The 23,055-nt window shown below is 48.6% G+C and overlaps 6 protein-coding genes across 6 annotated transcripts; 4 read left to right on the forward strand and 2 right to left on the reverse strand.

Moving 5' to 3' along the window:
* The first annotated feature begins 1,850 nt into the window (after window positions 1-1,850).
* On the forward strand, window positions 1,851-3,613 carry HD556DRAFT_309773 (kinase-like domain-containing protein). The gene is made up of 7 exons (XM_041310227.1): window positions 1,851-2,434; window positions 2,487-2,555; window positions 2,609-2,794; window positions 2,846-2,876; window positions 2,933-2,970; window positions 3,023-3,250; window positions 3,304-3,613. The coding sequence occupies exons 1-7, from the start codon at window positions 1,931-1,933 to the stop codon at window positions 3,529-3,531; spliced, it is 1,284 nt and encodes a 427-aa protein (XP_041166886.1). The 5' UTR covers window positions 1,851-1,930; the 3' UTR covers window positions 3,532-3,613.
* A 933-nt stretch (window positions 3,614-4,546) lies between these two features.
* On the reverse strand, window positions 4,547-6,225 carry HD556DRAFT_1225134 (uncharacterized protein; the record flags this gene model as incomplete). Its single annotated transcript, XM_041296993.1, has 9 exons — window positions 4,547-4,642; window positions 4,698-4,883; window positions 4,937-5,190; window positions 5,241-5,308; window positions 5,394-5,487; window positions 5,543-5,631; window positions 5,721-5,763; window positions 5,810-6,089; window positions 6,139-6,225. 9 exons carry the CDS (start codon window positions 6,223-6,225, stop codon window positions 4,547-4,549), a joined length of 1,197 nt encoding a protein of 398 aa, XP_041166887.1.
* Window positions 6,226-6,837: 612 nt separating this feature from the next.
* HD556DRAFT_1321562 (14-3-3 protein) lies at window positions 6,838-8,329 on the reverse strand. The gene is made up of 6 exons (XM_041301354.1): window positions 8,292-8,329; window positions 8,191-8,221; window positions 8,069-8,135; window positions 7,712-8,018; window positions 7,315-7,658; window positions 6,838-7,264 (listed from the first exon to the last, which is right to left on the reverse strand). The coding sequence occupies exons 3-6, from the start codon at window positions 8,133-8,135 to the stop codon at window positions 7,218-7,220; spliced, it is 765 nt and encodes a 254-aa protein (XP_041166888.1). The 5' UTR covers window positions 8,191-8,221; window positions 8,292-8,329; the 3' UTR covers window positions 6,838-7,217.
* Window positions 8,330-13,000: 4,671 nt separating this feature from the next.
* On the forward strand, window positions 13,001-16,045 carry HD556DRAFT_1321600 (cleft lip and palate associated transmembrane protein). The gene is made up of 17 exons (XM_041301355.1): window positions 13,001-13,111; window positions 13,176-13,209; window positions 13,264-13,586; window positions 13,637-13,751; window positions 13,806-13,891; window positions 13,947-13,985; window positions 14,035-14,107; window positions 14,156-14,483; window positions 14,538-14,612; window positions 14,744-14,864; window positions 14,916-14,991; window positions 15,040-15,079; window positions 15,141-15,291; window positions 15,353-15,394; window positions 15,452-15,522; window positions 15,586-15,664; window positions 15,725-16,045. The coding sequence occupies exons 1-17, from the start codon at window positions 13,028-13,030 to the stop codon at window positions 15,830-15,832; spliced, it is 1,845 nt and encodes a 614-aa protein (XP_041166889.1). The 5' UTR covers window positions 13,001-13,027; the 3' UTR covers window positions 15,833-16,045.
* Window positions 16,046-16,165: 120 nt separating this feature from the next.
* HD556DRAFT_1260254 (uncharacterized protein) lies at window positions 16,166-19,074 on the forward strand (the record flags this gene model as incomplete). The annotated part of the gene is made up of 5 exons (XM_041299037.1): window positions 16,166-16,440; window positions 16,502-16,744; window positions 16,900-18,067; window positions 18,121-18,621; window positions 18,647-19,074. Exons 1-5 carry the CDS (start codon window positions 16,273-16,275, stop codon window positions 19,072-19,074), a joined length of 2,508 nt encoding a protein of 835 aa, XP_041166890.1. The 5' UTR covers window positions 16,166-16,272.
* A 455-nt stretch (window positions 19,075-19,529) lies between these two features.
* Window positions 19,530-22,381, forward strand: HD556DRAFT_1468546 (MoaB/Mog domain-containing protein; the record flags this gene model as incomplete). The annotated part of the gene is made up of 9 exons (XM_041308408.1): window positions 19,530-19,560; window positions 19,610-19,836; window positions 19,887-20,244; window positions 20,300-20,403; window positions 20,450-20,552; window positions 20,605-20,954; window positions 21,004-21,191; window positions 21,239-21,584; window positions 21,637-22,381. 9 exons carry the CDS (start codon window positions 19,530-19,532, stop codon window positions 21,883-21,885), a joined length of 1,956 nt encoding a protein of 651 aa, XP_041166891.1. The 3' UTR covers window positions 21,886-22,381.
* Window positions 22,382-23,055: the final 674 nt, after the last annotated feature.

Here is a 23,055-nt window from a genome sequence, read left to right on the forward strand (position 1 = left end):
GAGCTTCTCGAACATTATCGTTGCGTGACAATATGTTGTAAGCAGAAAGTTGAAGACTCGTAGAGAAACTCACAGAACACAACTGTCAGGGGCAATAATACATGAAAACGCTCATCGACTGTAATATCCCTCAATTAGTAAGAACAGGTATTTTTTGTGGAGGACTCTGGGCTAGTTGTGGTGAGATTCTGTCGAAGAGTACGTGGAAATTGTTTTTGTGACTCCGGCAACGGAAATGGATACGGTATGAAGGTAAAAAGCAAGCGGATTAAATTAGGAGGAGGTACCGGGGTTGCAGCGGTAATGTTAAAGCTAAAGCTGTGCGAAGAGCTAAGTTAGGAAGGGTTACCACTGACCAGGCGCCCGCACATTCGAGTCGATCAGTGAATCAGCTCGCCCATTCCCCGAGCTGCGAGCCCTTAGGTAACATCGAAACATTCTGAACTCTCTGTGCTGACGGACTGATGATCGGCAGGTAAAGTGAGCTAGCTGCCAGCTGGATATCCTTGGGAATTACCATCAACATCAGGCCACAGGATACCACGAGAAAACCTCACCGACGGTTCTTCGAATACTTTCAAATAAAACATTGTTCGCATCTGCTAAACCTCGCTGGAAGAGAAACGGGACATGACTTCCACGCTACAACCATCCACTACGGTAGCAAACAATTTGACTCTAACACCCGTGTTGACCTTCGAGAGTCATAAAGGATCTATTCCATCTATATCCTACTTTCCGAACGGGAAGCGAATAATCAGCGGGTCAAGTGACAAAACCACTCGTGAATGGGACCTAGAAGCGGGCGAGGAAATCGAGGAGGCGCGGAATCTTTGTGAGCAGAAACTTGAAGTACATGCCGTGGGGGTATCAAGGGATGGTCGATGGGTTGTCTCTGCAGGTGGGGATTTCCACACCGGGGAGCTCAAAGTCCGTGAGGTGGCGACCGGGGCCGTGAGAACATTTAGAGGTCACTCACAGAAGGTCAACTGCGTCGATATCTCTGGGAATAGCACCCTGCTGGTGAGCGGGTCATGGGATCATACAGTGCGAATATGGAGCTTGGAAACAGGCAAACTCGTGGCTGGTCCAATCAAAAGTGGCGACTGGGTGGGGGCAGTTCGATTCTCGCAAGACTTGAAGAAGTTCGCAGTCAAATCATTGTGGGGGAAATACCTTGAAGTGTGGGATATCCAATCACGAAATTTGGATGTTTACACTGGGGAAATAGGGGGCTCGAATTGTGTTCATGTGCCGGTGTTTTGGACTACCAGAGACACCATCGTAACTGCACTCAGATTTCCAGGAAATAGCATGATCTATGAATTTGACGCGTCTACGCTGAAGACTATCGGAGCCCCCTTTAAAGGACACACCGAACCCATCAGAGATCTAGCACTTTCACTTGATTGCGCTCTCCTCGCCAGTGCTTCCTCTGACAACACCATCAAACTCTGGGACTTCGAGTCCCGCCAGCTCCTCGCCTCATTCAAGATTTTGTCTATCTACCGCCTTATCCTCTCACCCGACTCGCGCCAACTAGTTTACACCACCCGGCACAACTCCGACATCATTTATTTATGCAATACTCCCCCTGAGATCCTCACTAGCATTCAACCTGTACCACAAGTCAGAGTGCGCAGCCAACCTCGAATAGCGACTATGGTCCGTATGCTAACATTGTCTTACAGACTAGTGCTCCTAGAAACCTCCTGCCCCTCGCTGATGTACTCTTCCCTTTCTTTTGTTCATTTACTCCACACCATTAATCCCATTTTTGCAGTCTCGCGCTCTCTCTATCACCGCGAACCAATTCAATAACGAGACCCCACCAAATATACAACAAAACTTTCCTTACCTTCGTCGTTATGGAGGGTCGGAATACTGGAGTGACAGACAAGTCAGAACCCCTCGCATACAGCCTACCGAGATGCGACTGCTTACTGGCATCTGGCAGCTGCCTGCTGACATACAGCCTACCGAGACGCGACTCACGCGACTGCTTACTGGCATGTGGCAGCGGCCTGCTGGCATGCGATCGTTAACTGATAAGACGTTGGGGAAACCTTACGAACTAGGATTCCAGCCATTGCGCCAGGACGCACTGCGTTCTGACGCAGGACCCCCGGCAGATCTCCCAAGTATAACGATATCGCCTGCCATAGTTCTTCCCCATATATCACAGACACTCTCTTCTACAGTAGGTTCACGGCTACCCCAGTTACCCCCTGACTTCAACGGGCTCCTTCCCTCCTCTTTCCATACGCATACAGTCTCCTCTGCTCGTCATGATGAGCTTCACGATCTGCCCCCTGAAGCGATGCTTCAAAATCTCACGGGATATATCACAAAGGACGAAGAATATCCTGTTGCTCGTGGCGGGTTCGGGGAGATCTGGAAATGCACCTTCTACACCAATCATAGACCAATCAAAGTTTGTTTCCCGTCTTTTATCTGTCCATCTGTCCGAATTAATGATTTGGTAGGTCGCAGTGAAAGCATTGCAAGTGTACACCGCCGATCAACTTGGCGCAGCAAAGACAAAAAAGAACAAGGTGAATTTCTTGATGAATGACTCCGTCTTTCCTTACGGGTTACCGCTTCGTAGAGGATAATACGCGAACTCAGAATATGCGCCAACCTCAAGCATCCAAATATTCTACGTGTTTATGGTTATACGTATGGCTTCGGCCCATTTATAGCGATAGTCAGCCCTTGGGCGAGGAATGGTAACCTGACGGACTATTTGGGGCTCGAGGGTGTGGCTCTTACTCTCGTTAGAAGATTCCAGATCGTAAGCACCCCGTTGTATTTTATGCAGACTACAAACTAGTGGTAATCTCAGCTCATGGATATTATAGCTGGTCTGCAATATCGTACGTGCTAATTATTATTCTCGGTGCTGGACCTGGAGTAGTGATATTCTTCACAGTTCACACAAACAGTGTCATCCATGGTGACTTCACTGGGGTAAGTTTGACCCTTCTCGTTGATTTCAATTTGATTCAGACGCGAGTTCTAGCCTAACGTGCTGATCCTTGATGATGGCACTGCATGTGTTGCCGACTTCGGTCTTTCCTTGATGTATTCCGAGGTCATAAGCGCCTCTCAGGCTTCCTGGACGTCCACGCTCAAAGGAAACACGCGCTGGATGGCCCCTGAGCTACTTGTACCAGAGAAGGAGGATGGATCTCAAGTCCGGCCAAGCGAGCAGAGCGACATGTATTCATTCGGCGGGATCATGCTGCAGGTACGCCTGGGTTATATTTGGCCTCTCATTTATATCACGAGCTCCACTCGTAGGTTCTGACCAACAAAGCACCTTATCATCACCTCACGAATGATGCCGCCATCATACTCTGCATAGTCAGGTCGCAAACGCCTCCTCGATCTCGTTACCTTGAGCTCCCTGAAAAATACTGGCAGTTGATCGAGCAATGTTGGTCTACTGATCCTCAGGACCGCCCATCGGCGGAGGGAGCTGATGTGATGATCAGGAATGAATTTTACTCGCTGTCGAGATCTGGTTGATTCTTGAACTGTTTTCTGTATAACAACTCGTTTACAGTATAACTAGACGGACAGCATGAGGGGATGGTATACCTCAACTACAGACTTGTCTTGGGTGTAATATCATAATATACTGAACGTACGAGTACCGCATGCACTAGTACTGGCATCCTCGCGGCAGACCTCATGTGCGATATATGAGTTGGTCGATATGTTGATAACCTGAAGACTGACAGAAAGCACAGATAGGAAACTGATATTCACGGCTGAAATTACAGTTGACTGGCATGATCGAGAAACAAAGAAGCCGGACAGCAAGCACCATGACATGCAAATACGTCACGACGCTCGACCAATCGCCCATGAACTTACTATAAAAGTTCTTCCAGCGCGAAGGACTGATACAGTGATCGACCCACACTTGCTGGAGGGTTGTCATGTTTCATCCCGCATGTATGAGTCGGTGTAAGTACCCTGTTACCTGCAATAAGCGACCGAGGGCGCATTGTAATAAATGGCATACGTGCACGGGATCATGAAAGTATCGCGCTCCTTCAGGGTGTATACGAGCACACCGGTTGCCACTGTCTTTCTGTGGAGTGCCCCCATCATGGAGCATTATTCGATCCAATGAAGTGTGCAAATGTAGATGCAATTATAAGGTCTGACAACATAAGTAGCCGTAGTGCGCTGTTGGGATATCTGATATAGAAGCTGCCACATATCCGAATCATTGATGATCAGAATCTAGCTCAACCGAGTCAGTTTCAAGGCCGTGTCTGATGGAGTTTCCGACATTTGTCTTTGAAACCCCCAAGCCACGCCTGGAACAATGGTAAAATATGGAAATCCCTCGCTGCGCTTACGAGCCACAGCGTAAAAAGCGCCACAACGCCGCATGCACTCCCAGTAGTTGCAAGAGTGATAATAGGCGTGGATGTGAAGACCTGGTAAGAGAACGCAATCACGAAATACACCATGCTGCAGAAGAACAGGACTTCCCTTAGTAATGAAAGTCTAACAAGAATAAAAATACTCACCCCCACAGCAGCATAGCATACGGAAGTCCATGCACCATCGCCAGAGATTTAGTGCCAAATACAGATCCTGTCACCCGCGTCAGGAATATAACCTGCGATGGTTTTGTTTCAGCGATATTCGATCACCAGTGCACGTTCTTTGCTCACCGCTGTGTCGGCAAATTCCTGCCCATGCAACTGATTCTGTCTAGTGAGAAACAAGGACACGACCAGCGATCCGACGATGCAAAACAAGGAAATGTACAATGCGATAACCGTAACCGAACTCGTATCCTGGGAATTGACGGAAGGTACAGCTAGGAAACTGACGTCCACTGCTACCATTACAGTTGACTGATGTGATTCAGCGAAAATAAATGACAACTGATGGGAATCGCAGTACGCACATACATCGTGATGCCCGACCATTCACTGCTCAGCTTGGTGTTAAAGTTCTTCCAGCGCGGAGAGTTGATGCAGCGGTCGACCCACACTCGTCGGAGTTCTTCCATGCGTGACCGCGGAGCATCGAACAGTGCAACGTTGATGGCCCACGAAAGGGCCACCATAAACTTTGACTTTTTCTCCTTGACAAAAAGAGACTGGTCCGCGTCTAGACGGGCTTCACGGAGTCCGCAAAAATTGAAAAATTGAGCCCGAGCTGGTCGGGAGGTTTAAAGTCACATTATGCACCGCCGCAGCAGAACTTACTGAAATAGCGCATAAACCTGGCTGAAAAACAATCATCCCCTGAAGGGAAAAATGGTTGAAATATGATACTCGCCTATGACACATGTATAATGGGCGCCCTGGACGTTGTCTAGTATCGAGAATCAGCGATGGTTCAGCCGCCATAATTAAGACTTTCTCTTGCCTTCGAATCGATCAATCAAATCCAGAATTTTCGATAATTCGTCACCGTCGAAAGGCGACAGCGACAAGTCCGTCGTAATAATCTCTATAAACTCCGTTCAGCGCCACATTGTGGGGGTACACTGAGAAGGAAATGTCACCAGCGCTAGCATGCACAACGACTTCCTTGAGTTCCTTGAGCAACTGGGCACCTGGCAGCTTGTCACTGGGATACAGTTCGCAGTGTTGCCTGAAATGATATCAATCTTGTTTGTACTAATCCTGCACATTCTGTTCCATCGCTTTGTCAGAAGAATTTGACGACCAGACAATGAACACACACAATGACAGACTTGCCAGTACTGATGCTGGATAGCATACTCTGAAGATGTTAAGCATAAGATATTTACCCCTGCAAGAGGACGCACTGATATGGCTCCACTTCTCGACGCCCAAAACGCCATCAAAAATCCTTCCCGTAGATATCTCATCAAGCCAGAAAAGTAGACGGTTGGGATGATCGACGAGATAGTACCTGTATACCTTATCATTATTGCGTTTCCTTGTCAACTCCACCACGAGCTCGATATCACCGCTGCCCAGCTGCAATCCACACTGGCAAGTGAGCTGAGCGAGTAACTCCTTGATACACCAGGTCATGCTAGATCGGCGTTCTTCGACCCGCATGTCCGAATCGGTGTAAATACCCTGTTGCCTGCAATAAGTGACAGAGGGCGAGTCGTTATAAATGACATACGCGATCGGTGTCATGAAAGTATAGCGCTCCTTCAGGGTGTACACAGGGACACCAGGTACCACTGTCTTCTTGACTACACTCCGTCATCAAGCACTGCTCGATCCAATGGAATGACCGGACTTACTCTGAATAGTCCCTCTTTCCAGCGGGGATATTCACAAGTTTGACCTCCCGCTTGCTGCGGCCCTATTCAGTCCATGGATTCATTCGAAACGCGAGAAGCTCACATTTGAGGGGTTTTGTTGTATCGCATCACCTGAGAGGGCGTGAATGGCCTGAACACCGAGTGGACTGAAGGTGCAGGATGCAACTGCTGGCCCAGATTAGTTGATGTCGGAAGAGCCTGAGTGTGGACTGGCAATAGTGAGACGAATGAATTGGCCGCAGACCCTGATGATGGCGGTGGCACCTGTAGCTGCACGGTGTTACTCGGAAGGAGGGAGGGCTGGAATGAGCCAGTAACTCGCTCTACACGTCCGTCTCTTTGAACGGGTAGGAACTGACACCTGCGAGAATATAGTTGCAGAAGGGCATGAAACAGACGATGTACGAGTCGTAACGGGAAAGTAACATATCGAGCCAACGCTTTCAGAAACACTCTCAATCGCTTCGTGAGCCTGCCAACTTCATGCCTGCGTAACATAATGTTGGTACTGGTGTGACAAAGGACAAGCTCAGGACATGTACATAAGGGAACAAGTCCAGATTATTCAAACAGTACTAGCAGCTGGGCACTCCCGCTGTGCTTGCAAGAAATTAAGATTAACTAGACTGATAAGTCACAGTACTATGTACGAGTGTCATAGCGCTCCGTCATCATCCGAAACATGGAGCCCAGTAAGATGATTATCACACGAGACTGAGGAGTTTCAGAATATCTTTGTTTGCCCCTAAAGGCTAGGTAACATGGCAAGGCCACAAGTATGACTACGGATAATAAGGAAACATACGAAAATGAGACGATGCGGGAGGTGAGGAAATGCAAATGAAGTGTCAAGGACCCGAACTATCAGACGTCGCATCGAGGCGAGATAGCAGCGGGTAACCAGATATAAAGATCAAAAGGAAAAGGCAAACCTCTAGTCGTCGCCTGCAGCCTCAGCCTCGTCTTTCGTATCTGGTTTCTCTGTAAGCCAGCTAAGAAACATATATTAGATTGGTGGGAAGACGACGTACCCGAATCCTGCATGTCTGACGTCCAGAGGGTGAGGTTGTCCCGTAATAGTTGCATGATGAGGGTCGAGTCCTTGTAGCTCTCTTCCGAGAGTGTGTCAAGTTCAGCAATCGCGTCATCAAAGGCCTGCTTAGCAAGGTGGCAGGCACGGTCGGGGCTGTTCAAGATCTCGTAGTAGAAGACTGAAAAGTTGAGTGCGAGACCAAGGCGAATGGGATGCGTGGGCGGGAGCTCCGTGACAGCAACTTCCGATGCATCCTTGTAGGCACCCAGGGACTTGTCTGCGCTGTCCTTGCGCTTGTCGCCAGTGGCAAACTCTGCGAGGTATCGGTGATAATCACCCATCCTGTGGGAGGATGACGTCAGTGAATGGTTACGCGTGACGCTTAGAGAACGTACATCTTGTGGTAGAACACCTTCGACTCGCCAGAAGCAGCGGAAGGAATTAGGTGCTTGTCAAGGACATCGAGGATGTCCTCGCAGATTTTGGCGAGCTCGCCTTCAATCTTCTCCCTGTAACCCTTAATCATAGCTACTTGAGCCTCGTTACCCTTGGACTCCTCCTTTTGTTCGATCGAAGAGACAATGCGCCACGATGCACGACGTGCACCGATAACGTTCTTGTATGCTACAGACAGAAGGTTGCGCTCTTCGACGGTCAACTCCTGGTCCGACGATGCCACTCGCTTCATGTTCTCGACCATTTCTAAATGATTGTGAGTGACTTTTACAAGCCAGGCATGTTGGTTGAAGTACCTTCATAACGCTCAGCCTGCTCAGCGAGCTTAGCGAGGTAGACAGAGTCCTCACGCGTTTCAGGCATCTAAGGAGCAGTTAGCAACATGATTCGACGCGTTTAGGACGCGTCAAATACTCACTGTTGTATGGATTGAGGATGAGTGTAGAGAGCTATAGGAAAAGTAAGACTATGAGCAAGGCAAGTTTGTCGTTGAGGAAGACGACGAGGACGAGGACGTACGAGGAGTTGAGGATGGTTGTTGTTTAGAAAAGAGGAGTGTTGTGGAAATATTAAATTGTGAGCTGGGCAGAGGGTTCGGGTATAGGGCAGGGTCTAGGGTATATCCAACTTTGGAAGATATTCTCACGCCACGATCACCTAGATCTGTGTCTTTGATTGTTGCTATTGTCAATTCTAGAACCTCGTTTGTGTCATATCTCTTGTCGTTGTCTGCCTCGTTGTTCGGCCACCTTTTGATGTTGTGCTCATCCATTTTTATTGTAGATGCGGCGGCCTGGTAACTCTATAGTAAGTACTCGAATTAAGGCAAGTTTACTCGTTTTTGTGTTCTTATCAACTAAGCGCTCAACACAGCCACGAACACCGCCAGTCACCAATTATAGAATTCGCTGCTCTCCAGACGTGCTATCATTGCCGTCATGAAGCTCCATCATGAACGTTACTGCGACCCAGGCGGTGATGACACTGACAGGCTATACTCCCACTACAACGTTTTTATTCTTTCACACGACCGATCTTATCGCCGTGGTATGTATGTAGGTTCTATGCACCGGAGACGTCCTCTGGTCAATTTATCCGCGCGTAATCTATCCCACACAGGACCGATGCATTTCTCCGCGCTTAACAGATTCGAGCGAATGCAGCGGCCCGCGCTCGTAGGAACGACTGTCTTCTATATGGTTTAACTTCGGGAGACTAACCGCGGTTATACACGACGAAGTCCTGTACAGAAGCAATCCCTCATCAGGTTAATGCGCGAACACGCTCTACGTCAAGTTTCTACATTACTTGCAGTGTCATTCTTAGACCCCGCCTCCTTCTCCTACTGGCGTAAATTTAATTCTACTTATCTCTGGATCCGTGACTTATCATCCAGTACTTATTTAGTCACCGGAGCGGATGGCGAAATACATTTAGGTAACCCTTCCTGTATTTGTTGTCCCCTCTTGACAGCAAAGGCGGTCTTGAAAGCGGCGTAGAACGGTCTTCAGCGCATCAGTCGATCGTTGTGTGCCGAAGGCAGAGTGTTTTGATAACGAGAAATTTGCAAGCATAAAGGCAAAGCACTGATCGACTCGGATGACAGACATAGCCCATAGGAATTTAGCCTCCATTGAGCGGACCATATGAAACGATCGTTCCTTCTTCATTACGCGTTTCACGACGATCGCGGGCCCGGCACGTTTTCACGATAATATCAACCTAGTATCTCCACCCCAAGTCATATTAATTCCCCCCATCCAGACCATTACAAGGAGGACAATCGGCTGCACAGGGTCTCACTAGGCTTCAGCGTGCCCGTTCTAGTAATGCTTCCCTTTGCCCTAGGCAGTTTGTTTTGGAAACCTGAATTCAAGAGTACGCATGAGTCGTTGACAGGGCGGAATAAATATACATATACATCTCGTCTGCATATACATAATTCAGCATTAATGATGCACTGCCGGGTACCCCATCATGTTGTGCTCGGAATGGGGATATTGACCTCGACCAAGCCCATCCCAAGTTCTTGCTACCGGTGAAATTTATGTCAAGGGGAGAGGCAGTTCCAAGCTTGATTAAATCGGCTGATCTGTGTGCCCAGGTATCTGTCGAGTACGAGTATTTGTGGAATAGGGTAAAGCCGGTCAACTTGAGTCACTTGACCTTGATCCGAGGTACTTGAGACATCTTGAGCGAGTAGTTGACAGTTCCAAGAGCGTGGCCGCTCAAACACCTAAGAGGAAAAAATATATTGATCTCAATTTGGATGGGCGGACACAGCGGACACTCGAGTATGACAGCCATAGCATACGGAAGCAACCGGCGGACGATGAGAGGGAGTGATACAATCACAAATAGAGGTTAATCAGTTATCTCTAGTAGCTCTTTATCCAACCGCACATCTCGATGGCCCATGAAACTCTGTGACGATCTAGCAATAACATACGAACTGTGAGGTTTTGCAGCCTCGCCCGTCCAGTTGAGATCAGAAGGGTTACCCAACTGCATGATAGCCCAGCCTGCAGAATGCGCAGTCCCTACAGGACCTCCAAGTCAACACCAAAAATACCCAGCAGCAAATATGCTATTGTTTTGCGTCTGGTTGTCCACGTCATGCGCATCGCACGGACCTCGATAAAGCTTGTGTAGATAGTGCCAGTGAAGAGGAATGCCGGTGGCTCTCGATGATGATCAGAATTTCCAATATGTGCAGGGCCTTGTCATTTCATCACCTGTCAAGGGTATCCAGGCTTGTCGATCTTGAAGCTGATCTTGGCAGGTGCAAGGGGGGCTTGTGACTTACAGCCCCTGTCGTCCATTTGCCATCCATTATACCCTCGACGGACCAGATGGATGATGCAAATGGGCCGACTTGAGATACCACCGAAACATGGAACGCCTCGGCTCATCGAGCTCAGTATTGATCTATTTGTCAATGCGGCAGGTATCTGACCACGCAAATTCCACTGGCCTTCTCGCAAAAAACGCAAACTTTTGGAGCTTTGCGAATCCCAGAGCTTTGACTTGAGCCTTTTTTATTCTTCAAGAGTCACTTTTTTGAATCACCGGTGAGACAAGGTGGTGTATCAGACGACGCCCGAGTGCCTACACCATGAAGACTGGATGAAAGTCAGTCTAAAGAGCTGCCTCACGTCATCGAAACTCAACTCACCAGCTGGAGATCACGAGATGTTCCAACGCATCAGAAGGCTTCACACAAAAGTTCCCCGCGCCCAAACTCAATCAACTACAAATAATCAGGTGAGACTCTAGCGTCTAGGTTACGGCAACATCCTCACTTACCTCAAGTAAGTAGTAATTTCGAGGCAGTACATTTTTCATCAGTATCAGTTCCTCAAATGAAACAACATCTTCGAAACATCACCTCAAGATCCATGGGGAGGAATGAAGAAATGTGTTCCGTATGCTGTGAAGATGCTGCATAGCCTCATGAAGAACAGTGTTAGCACCGCATATTTTTGTGCTCATCAGAAGAGGTATGGTCTCATGTCCGAGCAGACCCACGGCAGCCCAGGCCTGATGTACGAGAGCACTCCCGTGACCACTGATCCATCATTAATTAAGACATGTGGGCAATTGAACATCCTCGACGGAATAGCCTGACACTCGAGCAGGTGATATATTCGGTGCCAGAGCGGAGGAGATCTGATCATCGTTTTGGGTTAAGCCCACCACTTCAAAGTTCAGTGCCCGGTCCCGATGTGTTAGAAGTTGCAACTCACCCATATCAGGGCTTGTGTGGTTTTCACTACGCACGAATTCTGCATATGGACACCAATGTCATGATCTGTGCTCATGCAATTTCCGTATCTGTGTTAGTTACTTATGTGAACGAAGGGGAAAAACCAGATGAATTGTTGGCAGAATTGCTTATCTGAGCTAGGCAGAAGTATTATCGAGTGGCATGATTTGTACATAAGTCCGAAGGGTTAGCTTAGACCCGAATGATCGGCCCGCAATGCGCATCTGTGTAGAAGTCGAAGATGCATCGATGAGTGATGAATCCAAATCAACCGAAGGGGCCCCGGGCAAGGCATCTCGGAAAGTTTGATCACCCCGTAGAAAGAAGAAGGGGCATGCAGAATGGTACACAGCCTTGATTCAAAGCGTGATTGAAATATTGACGCCTCAGTTGGTGAGTTAGAAGAATTAGGTGTGTGACGTGACAACGCGCTGTGTCACGTCGGGTATAAACGCGTCGCGTCCGCTTTTACATACAGTTCACAACTTCTCTCCCACTGTAAACGCCTCCCACGACATGCCAGCACAAAAAGGTTCATCAGACGCCGAGGAAATTTCGTCATCTTCAAAGAAATCGCGCACTTCTCACTCACTGCGAAAGCGTGCATCAAACCTATTCTTGCTCGCCATGACACATACCCGATCCCAGATTCAGATATGACGAGAGGATATCCATCAGGCACTAGTTGAGTTGGCTCAGTACGCTAAAGAGCTTGAGCAGGATGTTCAGCAAAGAGGGCTGGTTCCGCCCCCAAGCGTTCATCAAGTTGCGGCTATCGAGAAGATCAGAAAGGCTGCTAACGGGTGGTATCAAACAGGATGACCGTAGGTTTCCTCGGTCATTCTCATCTGCCAACCTGTTATAAACGCGAAGGAATTGGAAACCGTCATGTAATCCATTTAGGTCTCAGGTCTGAGATAACGGTCTTGAACTGTTAACACAGATCAACCATCAGGTGTACTACCAAGTGGTCCTACCATGGTGTTTGCGTTGATCTAGCCTGACTCAGGGCGTGGCGGTCCACTTCGACACATCTGCCAAGTCTGTCTCGTTGATTATTCTCTTTTTAAACATGACCTGTTCCTTTAATGCGAAGCAGATATTTGGACCTCCACCTCAAAGATTGGCATATACACATCCACTGGAGCGATAGTGGGAAGTTCAAATTAGCTATGGAACGTGTGGCACATATCACTCATCGTCTTGCCTTACAAATGTTTTGAAGATACAGCTTCTTTCTGGTACTGATCCGTTCCACAGGTACATACTCACCCTATAATTTACCCTACACTGCTGTTGCTCCTATAAATGGTCTGCAATGTTTTCATTAGTATCCTGGCGCCCGTCGAGAGATGATAAGAACTTCGTGCGTGGAAAAATTGATCATGGTAAGGGTATCCGCATGAGATGTGCCTGATCACGTGATGGTGGAGCTGACTTGAGAGTGTGCGCGTGTTCCTTGGTTTGTCACAACTAGTACTGAGCTATTATGTCTACGCCAGCGCATGCTCAAGCTGGCCCTCCCGCTGAGCAGGATGAAAGTCCAGTCCGGAAATTGTTTTCAGTGGTTCAAGTCAGCGCATATTTACCTGAAATCTATATAATACCACAGCTAACCCAAGTTACCCAACCCATAGCAAGTGTTTTTGATATGGGCATTCTCCCAGCTTGGTACGTCACCAATTATTTGCTTAGCAACTCAAAGACTCATTGGAAAATGTCTAGCTATGAAACTCATATCACCGGCAAAACCTGCAACTGCCCCTTCCGTAGCGACACCTGGTAATGATGATGCCGCCCAAGCAGGTGAGGTCAACCCATTCCTTTTACCCCCCGTACAGGCATATACTGCGTGGAAACTTGGACAACCTTTATCCATGCACGTATATTTCTCGACCTCGCCTAATGGCGATGTGTTTTCCCGTCAATGGACGTCAGCATGGCGGGAAGACCAGGACGCCGGTCTTCCCAATTTCGTCTGGGAGAACATCACTTTCGGAGACTGGAAGGAGACAAGGGTTGCCACGTATGATATCAATCTGCCCCTAGTGAGCTTCTTAATGTCATTTCTCTGATGTCCATATGGAAACTTGTACAGGCTGTGCAAAAGAATGGATCCTTATGGGCGGATGTTTTCCTTGTCAAAGATGGCGCAAGTCCCGACCCTTCAAATCCCTCTTTCGATCCTCATTCTGTGCATCATGTCCGGAAACGTGAGTTTAGAACCACACGGCTTCCACTGCGAGATTGACTCGAGCCCATTTCAGTTTTGACGCGGTACATGCCCAAAGTGAAGGCACGCAAAGAGAAAAACTTGCTTTCCAATTCGGATGACAATGAAGAGGTGGAAGAGGTTTGTCGCTGTATTCATTTTCTTGCTACTGCTTTCGACGAGTAGGATCCTTCAGGAGCCGCAAGACGATATCATAGTATCGTATTGGCACAAGGTAGATCTTGATTCGCATGAATATTTTTCCCGCACAAACCCATAAACAGAACCTCACATTGGCCCTCGTTTCCGACGAGACGGTCGTAGCAGTCAACAAGGTGCCCCCAGTTCTGGTTGAGCGTATGTCTGTCTTAAAGGGTTTAGGACACATAATTCACTATGATTTAGATATACATCTGGTTCCAGGCGCGCGGGATGACACTGGCACTAAAGGATTCTACAAGCCTATAATCTTCCCCAATGACTTCTGGTTACTTCGCTCGCATCTGATCGAAATTAACACGACTACTCCGACGCTGCCGCTGGAAGTAATTTTCCAACCCATGTCATACTTCAAATTCCAGATACTTGCCTCGATGAGTCATGGCTTCGAGGAAGCCCTCAAGCAACAAGGTGGTGGCGCAGGGGCAGAGCTTGATGAGGTCAAACGAATGCTTACTGAGACTAATCCGTGGTTCCTGGGTTTGACTGGACTGGTTAGCATATTGCACGTTGTGTAAGTGCATCGTAGCGATTATCGGATACGTTACTAATCCCGTGGCGTATGAAGATTTGAGATGCTTGCCTTCAAATCAGACGTTTCGCACTGGCGCCAGCGGAAGGAGTTGGTGGGTGTCTCTGTCAGGTGAGATATTACGTGGTACAGGTGTCGTTGGCTGTCATAATGACTCCTCATTTCCCTTCAACAGAACGGTATGTTCCCTTTTCTGGAGACGCCCCAGTCTCAAATTGATCGGCATATTGGATCGTTTTTTAGATAATAACGAACGTGTTTGTCCAGACCGTGGTGCTTTTATACCTCATTGACAACAACGAAAACACGAGCTGGATGATCCTTATGGGGTCTGGGATGGGTGTCGTTATCGAGGCCTGGAAGGTACATGAGAAACATTGCCGCAAAATTGAGTGGGGCTGATTCTATTCGCAGATCACCAAGGCTGTGGATATCAGCATTGTCACTGCTCCGCCTGGCTCTCAACTGCCCTATATGCTTAGTATCAAAGGTACAGTTTCTTGCACGTGGTTTCGTGAGCTAAAATATGGCCCATCAGATAAGCATGTCCTCAGTGACGATGAGAAGAAAACACAAGAGTGAGTCAATGCAGTCGCTACTGATCCAGGATGATGAATATTGACATAAGGATTTGATCAGATATGACAAGCTTGCATTCCGCATTGTGTCATACTTTACTATTCCATTACTCGCCGCTTATACGATCTACTCATTGATTTATGAGACCCATAAAGGATGGTACAGCTTCGTGATCTCGACGCTGACTTCTTTTGTGTATATGTTTGGCTTTGTAAGTCCACATTGCATGCTGCTATTCGGCTACTTCCTGACACCGATTTGAACTATGACAGGCACAATTGATTCCTCAACTCATTATCAATTATAAACTCAAGGTTTGTCACTTGCCCATACGGGGTGTACATCATGTCCAGACTACTATATTTTTTCAGAGCGTGGCGCATATGCCCATGAAGGCAATGATATATAAGTCGTTGTCGACAGTTGTCGATGACCTTTTTGCGTAAGAATTTACGATAAACCAGTGCATGATTCCAGGCTCACAAGACCTTTCGCGGGAATACAGGTTCTGCATCAAGATGCCGATGCTGCACCGGCTGGCGTGCTTCCGGGATGATGTTGTGTTTTTAATTTTCCTGTATCAGGTGAGTTCATGAGCTATTTCTTCATGTGTTAGTCTAGACTCAAGCCTCGTGCTTGCTCAGCGCTGGATCTACCGCATCGATCCTAAACGAGTGAACGAGTATGGTCAGGTGATGGCGGAGGATGTCATTAAAGCTGATGACGGTGGTGAGACAAAGAAGGAAAAGTAGACTTCCAAGGACGCCCGGTCAACACAGCGTCTTGGCATGCTTTGTCTAATATTTTTGTTCTTCTGCGTGTTAACTCCTGTGGGACCCGCGTAAATGCGATTGACTCACTCCATTGTTTTGAGGTTGCTTGGTAAATCAGGTGGACTGTATTATCTAGAGTACTTTGAATACTGTGATCAGGAGTAATATCCCAATTGTTCTGATGCATCATGCTCCTTTGTTTTCGCCGTCGTTGGAACATTTTTGACTTTTGCGGCTATATTGGATAAAATTAGGCAGAAACACGCGAAGTTCACCGCACTCATCGGACCGTGGAAAAACGTTCTTGATTGGGATGACTATGACACTGGAATCTGGATTCATATCCGCATCTCTGACTCCCCCGTCAACACTAGTGTTGTAATCTCCTTGTCTTTCGTCTTGCTAGGTCACCGTCAACCATGGCGAATGTCCGCCAGGATGATACAACCATGGCTTGTAAATGTCTCAATATTCGAATAGAATCTAGGCAACCGCCACCACAGAGCACGCCTCCAGATTTTCTCAAGGACAGTGTAATAGATTCAGTCTATACACTGATGTATGTTGGTCAGGACGGTCTCAGTGTTGTCAGTCGCATCTTTCATCTGCTACAATTTTTTTCGCCGTGAATTCTGATTTATATCATAGGCTCATCCTCAATTGACAATGAGAACACGCAAAATGGGTCCCTCTCTGGCCGATACAAATCGATGCATCCGGTATACGACATTGACTTGTTTATTGTGTCAGACCCTCGCATATCGTGTACAACAGTTGGTCCCACTGGATGTAGAGGGTCAAGAGGGACCCTTGCTTCCGACTTATGATTGGGTTGAGCAGGACATACTGATGAGCAGTTGCGGCTGGATTGAGGTACACGCCGAGTGCCTGGTGAGTCACTTTCCTCCGGTTGCTAGTGATGAAGCTAGGTCTCTAGCACAATTCCCTCAATCCTTTGTACAATTTCCGGGGATATGTCATGACGTCTATGACGTGATGTCATTCATGTTTGCATGCAGGGTTTACTGACAGGATACTTTCTTTAGGACTCAGATGCCGTCTTCAGGCTCTGGTCGTCAACGACATATTCCCCGATTTTCAATGTTGCTGTGCCGCCAAGTACCTCCACGCCGTCTACGCAGCCCTCTGACATCGCCTCCACTGACGTGTCGCGCTCCCGAGTACTCTCTGAGCCTATATTGTCAAACTTACGTCCCTTGTTTCCACCCGCGCCCTTTGTACCTTCACATCCCGTTTTCGCTCACCTATCGTCCATAGCCACATCTAAGTCACAGGGTCTAAGATCGTCCGCTGAGGAGCAGTTCGCCGCTCTTATACGGGATAAAGTCGCTGAAATTGAGAAGGCTGAGGAAGATTTGAAAAGAGCTGTGGAGAGCCTGTGGAAAAGATTTCTGGAGAGCTTAGGTCAGACGGAGAAGGATTGGGGCGCTTCCGATGTTGCTAAGCGGAGGGACCCTACAAGAAAGCCCAATACCAACAATGCAGGGGGGCCGGCCGTTGGTTCACCGGTGGTTACCGTACGGGACTTCGTGCCTGTTGTTAGCCCCGGAAGAATGGTTTCCCCTGCGCCGCGATCGGTTCCAAGAGTATCTTCGCTCTCTGCTTCGCTTGCAACTTCGGCATTTCACCATCCTCGTGCCCTTCGGGAAGGAAATACACATTCTGGACAGGCAAGCGATATTCCACGTTCGCCACTTTCGCCACCGCCTTATTCATCCCACCCGTCATCTATCGGATCAGCTGACAGTCGGTCACTGTCCTCCACTGCTTCATCTAGAGAATTACTACCACTGATGACGGGCGAAAGTCTCATTCAGCCGTTTAAACGAAGCATGGACGAGGCTCGGGACACGGCTGCGAGCTTCCGATATTTTATCGATATGGAAGCTGAGATGGAAATTATGCGCGGACGTCAGCGACTCCCAGCAACCGGAACGACCGCTACAGAGTCGTGGAAGGCGACCGAAGGTGCGCAACCGAGTAATGCTTCCACTTCTGCCAGCGCACCCGGTGACGAAGAGAATAAGCTGAAGGGAGCGAAAGAGTGCCGATTGCAGAAGCCAGATCACGGCAGGAATGGCAATGAGTCGAGGGGGAAGCGCAAGGTAACATTTGACATTAAACCAGACACGCTGATAGCCGACGGGCCGAATCCGGAGAAAAATGGAAGCAGTCAAGGACGTGATGTTCAAGGTACCCAACTATGACGATTTTTACGCAATTTTCTGACGATGGTTTTATTTCAGACATGATGTTTGATCTGGAAGGTGAAAGCAGCGATCGGGATTCGTCAGACGCAGCTCCTGTCCTTCCATTCAAAGAGGTCCCATACATTCCCCGACGCCGCGCACGCGTCCGCAACAGCACGAGTCATGTTGGCCTACCAACATCTCTTTCATCATTGAGGCCGACCTCTTTGCCCGCCTATGCTTCTCTTCGAGCCCAGATAACTAAACAGAACTCGACATCTAGAACACAAGCCCCAACTTCTGAGCAGTTGCCCACTGAATCTATCCGACACAGCATTGAAGCTGAGGCTCCTGATCCCCAGGAACAGGAAATTTTGAAGTTGGTTGCCGCTGATACCCCGAGTCACAGAGGTGCTTGGAAGCCCAATAGCAGAGCGTGGCAGTTATTTGTCAGTAGACGAGGTGGGAAGAACGGCTCAGCTGGAGCATTTATACCAGAGGAGGGTGAAGTGGGCGTTACTGTTAGTGACACCGATGACAGTGACGATATAACTTCGGGTCAGTTTTTTTTCGTTTAATGAAGTCGCCGTGCTGAAGACTCCTTTAGGTACACTTTATCATCCTCCAGGAATCCCGGGGTCGTTACCCATTAGTATTGGGCCGTTGTCACGCAAACGAGAACCTCTATCATTGGCGTCATATCAGCCAAAGACATCCCTTCCTGACCGTGCTAGTGCGATGGTGCCTCCTCTGCCAAATATGGTTTGTAGGCATTCTTCTTCTGCTTTGCGCAAAGCTTCGTATGCCGCTCGTGATCGTGACCGTTGCATGGACCCCGGGACCCTGGATTTTATCTCGCAAGATGATGAGGGTGACGAGGATAATGAGAGTGATGACGAACCTTCTCAAATGGACCTTCCTGACGAATCACGGGGCAGACAACGAGCATTAAAGATACTTGAAGCGCGAAGTAAAGTTCCAGCGGCTGGGATGTGGAGAAGCCTGGCATAGGAAGCGCTTCAAGTTGATGATCTACTTTATTCTTTCAATAATAACTGTGCCCCATCTACTTTGCACCTTGATAGCCTACTTGTACCTATACTATTTGTTGTACATGGTACGGAAGTTTTGGCTTGCATTGAAATCCCATCCTTTCCTGCGATCGCGGAAGACGTTATGTAAGTTTTGATATCTGTGGCGTCGATCGCGGAGCCCCAATGAGGTACGTTTGCGTATGTAGTCAAGACATAATATGGCCCTGCATACCGTCATCTCGTTCCTGCAGATCTTGTTAGAGTGCTTCGCTTGGAGACCATGATGTCGTTTATAGAAACCGAGTTATCGAGCACATGGACGAGCTCCACCATTGCAAAAGGCTCGGAAATCTCCGAATGCCTGCAGGCTGCTTTGTGGCTGTGTGATAAGATCCCGTGAGTCATGCTGCCACGCTCGCTCCTTAAACATTCATGAGCGCGATCAAAGTCGGCGTTATCACAGGTCAGGCTGCTGTCAACTTCATGTAAAACTAAGCCAAAAACTCCGTCAGTCAGCGATACAGCGTCGGTGGACGCAGCTGCAGACAAATCTGGTCCAACCATCCAGGAGATCGTTCGCCAACGAGGGCATGGTTGCGTACGCTCGACCATTCTTCCAGATGATGAACGACAAATAAGGGAGACAGTCAAAAACTGGTGTTACGATGTCGAAAATACTGTTGACTGGATCATCTCCACCGGGGGAACGGGATTCGGCGTGCGCGATCGGACACCCGAAGTAGATCCCATTCATATTGCTTTCGCAGGTACTGACTTCCTCCTTTTTAGGCGATTTCCCCTTTATTGGAGCGCGAAGCAGCTGGAATCGTTCATCTACTGCTAGCCGAGTCGTTAAAGCGCACTCCGCTGGCAGCACTATCTCGACCTGTCGCAGGTACAGTGGGAAATACTCTTGTCGTCACACTCCCAGGCAGTGTGAAGGCAGTTAAAGAAAATCTGGAAGCTCTTTTTGCAAATGGCTTCATTGAACATGCCATCGATCTCATCAGAGGGGGAACTGGCAAGCAGGTGCATGCTGCTATGGGCTCGGGACATGGTGGAGTTCCGCATCACCACCACCACCACCATCATGATCACCACGTGCCTCAGCCTCGGGCAATTCTATCTCATGATCCTTCTTTACCTGGTATGTCTTCATCCAATACTTGGTCCGCATCAAAGCATTATGTGATTATCAACAGTTTATGCTCGTCATCGCGTTTCACCATATCCGCAAATATCCCTCGAGGACGCTTTGAATATAATCGTGAATGAAATACAACCACTGGGCGTAGTATCTCTTCCTGTCAGTGAAAGCTGGGACATATCGAGTACGTGCTGAGTATTAACAGGTGACACCTGCACTGGCTGGTAACATTCTCGGCGAAGATGTCTATGCACCGCAAAATGTTCCTTCATCCAAGACCACCAGCGTAGATGGTTATGCGCTTCGCTGTTAGTCTTCGTATCTGTCACATATGACGGGCTATGCTGATGTAGCCGTTAGCGTCTGACCCTCCTGGAACGTACAAGGTTTTGACTTCTAGAACTCACACACTGGCCGATGTTCTTCCTGAGGGATGGATTTTTCGAATTAACACGGGAGGGCCTCTCCCAGCAGGAACTGATGCAGTGATCATGGTTGAAGACACTGAGCTAATATCCACCGCCAAGGACGCTGATGGACAGGATGCAGAAGAAAAAGAGGTGAAAACACTCGTACAGGTCCCGCCAGGCGACAATATCCGAGAACCGGGCTCTGATGTGCACAAGGGCGACCTTGTGCTTCAGAGAGGCGAGGTCTTAACAAGTCTTGGAGGCGAAGTTGGGACCCTAACGTTTGTCGGGCGAAAGGAGGTATGTCGAAAAATAGGCATGTGTCAGTGCAGAGATGAACTGGTGTCAGGTCAAAGTGCATCGCAAGCCTGTCGTCGCTATTCTGAGTACGGGAAACGAGCTTCTAGACCTACAATCTCCTAACCCACTTCCCTCTGATGGTTGGGGAGGCATTTGGGATACAAACCGACCATCGCTACAGGCAGCCCTCGAAGGAATGGGATATAATGTTGTTGACCTTGGAATTGTTGGCGACGAGTAAGAGGCTTTATTCCTTCAACACTCATCGTCTGATTCGGCTCTAGTATCGACGCACATGTGAAAGCAATAAAACAAGGTCTCGAAAGTGCCGACCTTTTGCTCACGACAGGCGGGACATCCATGGGAGCAAGCGACCTTCTCAAGCCTGTGATCGAACGTCAGTTCGGGGGTACGGTCCATTTTGGACGGGTGTCAATGAAACCCGGGAAGCCAACTACGTTTGCAAGTATCCCGACTGCGCAAGGAGAACACGAGAGGAAATTCATGTTTGCTCTCCCCGGTAACCCTGCCTCTGCCCTGGTCACATTCTATGTCTTTGTCATACCAGCGTTGCGGAAGCTTGGTGGATGGCCTGGTGCAAGATGCCATCTACCACGTGTACGTGTGAAGGTAGGTGTAATCCATGCCTTCGAGAAGGTTTTTCCTGACAGCAATACGGTAGCTGAGTGATGCCATGCGACTGGACTCTCGTGTTGAATTCCATCGTGCGATCGTGAGAGCCGGGGAGGAAGGTTTACGAGCAACGAGCACAGGTGGTCAAAGATCGAGTCGAGTTGCAAGCCTGAGCGGAGCAAATGGCCTTGTGCAACTGCCAACAAAAAGGGAGGGTGGGCCAGATAGATTGGAAGCTGGGAGTTATGCAGATGCTGTCATTATCGGAGAGTTGTACATGTCAGATCCTACATCATAAACATAGTCACGACTCACTAGCAACGTTCATAATGAAATCAAGCTCAAGTCCTATAGGAATTTGTGTTGCTACATCGGAGTGGTTCGGTGCAGCACGTGGCTTAAGAGGGGAATGGCGCGCCTGCTGCAATGGCAACACTGCGATACATATCGCCAGTACACCGCTTTCTCGCTGGAAATGTCGACAGCTTCGACAATGGTCAAGACTCAACGCAGGCTACCAGGCCTGATCAAATTTAGTGAGTAACGGGGCGTGACATCAATGCATCACATCCCGACTCCCGACCGTTCTCGTTCCGGGGAGTACTACATAGTGTTGTTGTTGCCCAGTGCCATGCGGCAGTCAAACACAGCTGCACATCTCTCGCTCAGGCTTGGCTAGCCTTGATGGAGGCGAACAACTTTATGTCCCTGGGCTTCCATGCAATCACGAAACGATTTGATGTCGATACTCACAGCCACAATTCCACATCGACCATCGACCTTCAAAAAACGGAGTTGTAGCTCATCCCAAGCACCACACCCGAATGATAGGCTCAAAACCACGAGGGCGTCATAGCTTCGGTCGCAGTTTTCTCCGACAGACACCGTATGGTCACCGGCTCGTTAGACACCGCGCTTCGCGTGTGATCTGAAGACAGGTGTTGCATTGAAGAAAATGATACTTCAACTATCGTCACTATATAGTCCATCAACATTGAGCCCTCACTGGCAGGCTATATCTCTAGGGACATTGCCCTCAGTGGAAAGGAGCTAGTGACCTGATGTTCACGTTGAGTTCGCTCGGTATCGTAAAGTTGCGGACATTCTGTGAAATTAATCGCGATGCAGGGTTCGCCGGGCATGGAGCGCTACATGCTACATCGACTAAAGCAACCACGTCCCTCGCTGCGAAATATCGTGGCCGTGGAACCGGCTTCAAACTCTATACTCTGCTTGGCAACATAGGAGCTTCTCGTTTCGCGCACTGCAGACTTATCTGCCTTGCATGGTGTTCCGTATCACAGATGTCAGACGGAGGCACGATCTCACTATCAAACATACGACTATAGAGCCGAGGCAGACGGGATTCATGGCCTGCTGATCACGACGGAAGAGAGGCTTATTTAGTTCACTCCGGTACGGCCTAGTCGCCAGACAATCTTGCCTGTCCGTGCCTGGAATCGGATCT

Source organism: Suillus plorans (assembly GCF_016647745.1).
Source record: "Suillus plorans strain S12 chromosome Unknown HD556scaffold_2, whole genome shotgun sequence".
In the NCBI taxonomy this organism is placed as follows: domain Eukaryota; kingdom Fungi; phylum Basidiomycota; class Agaricomycetes; order Boletales; family Suillaceae; genus Suillus; species Suillus plorans.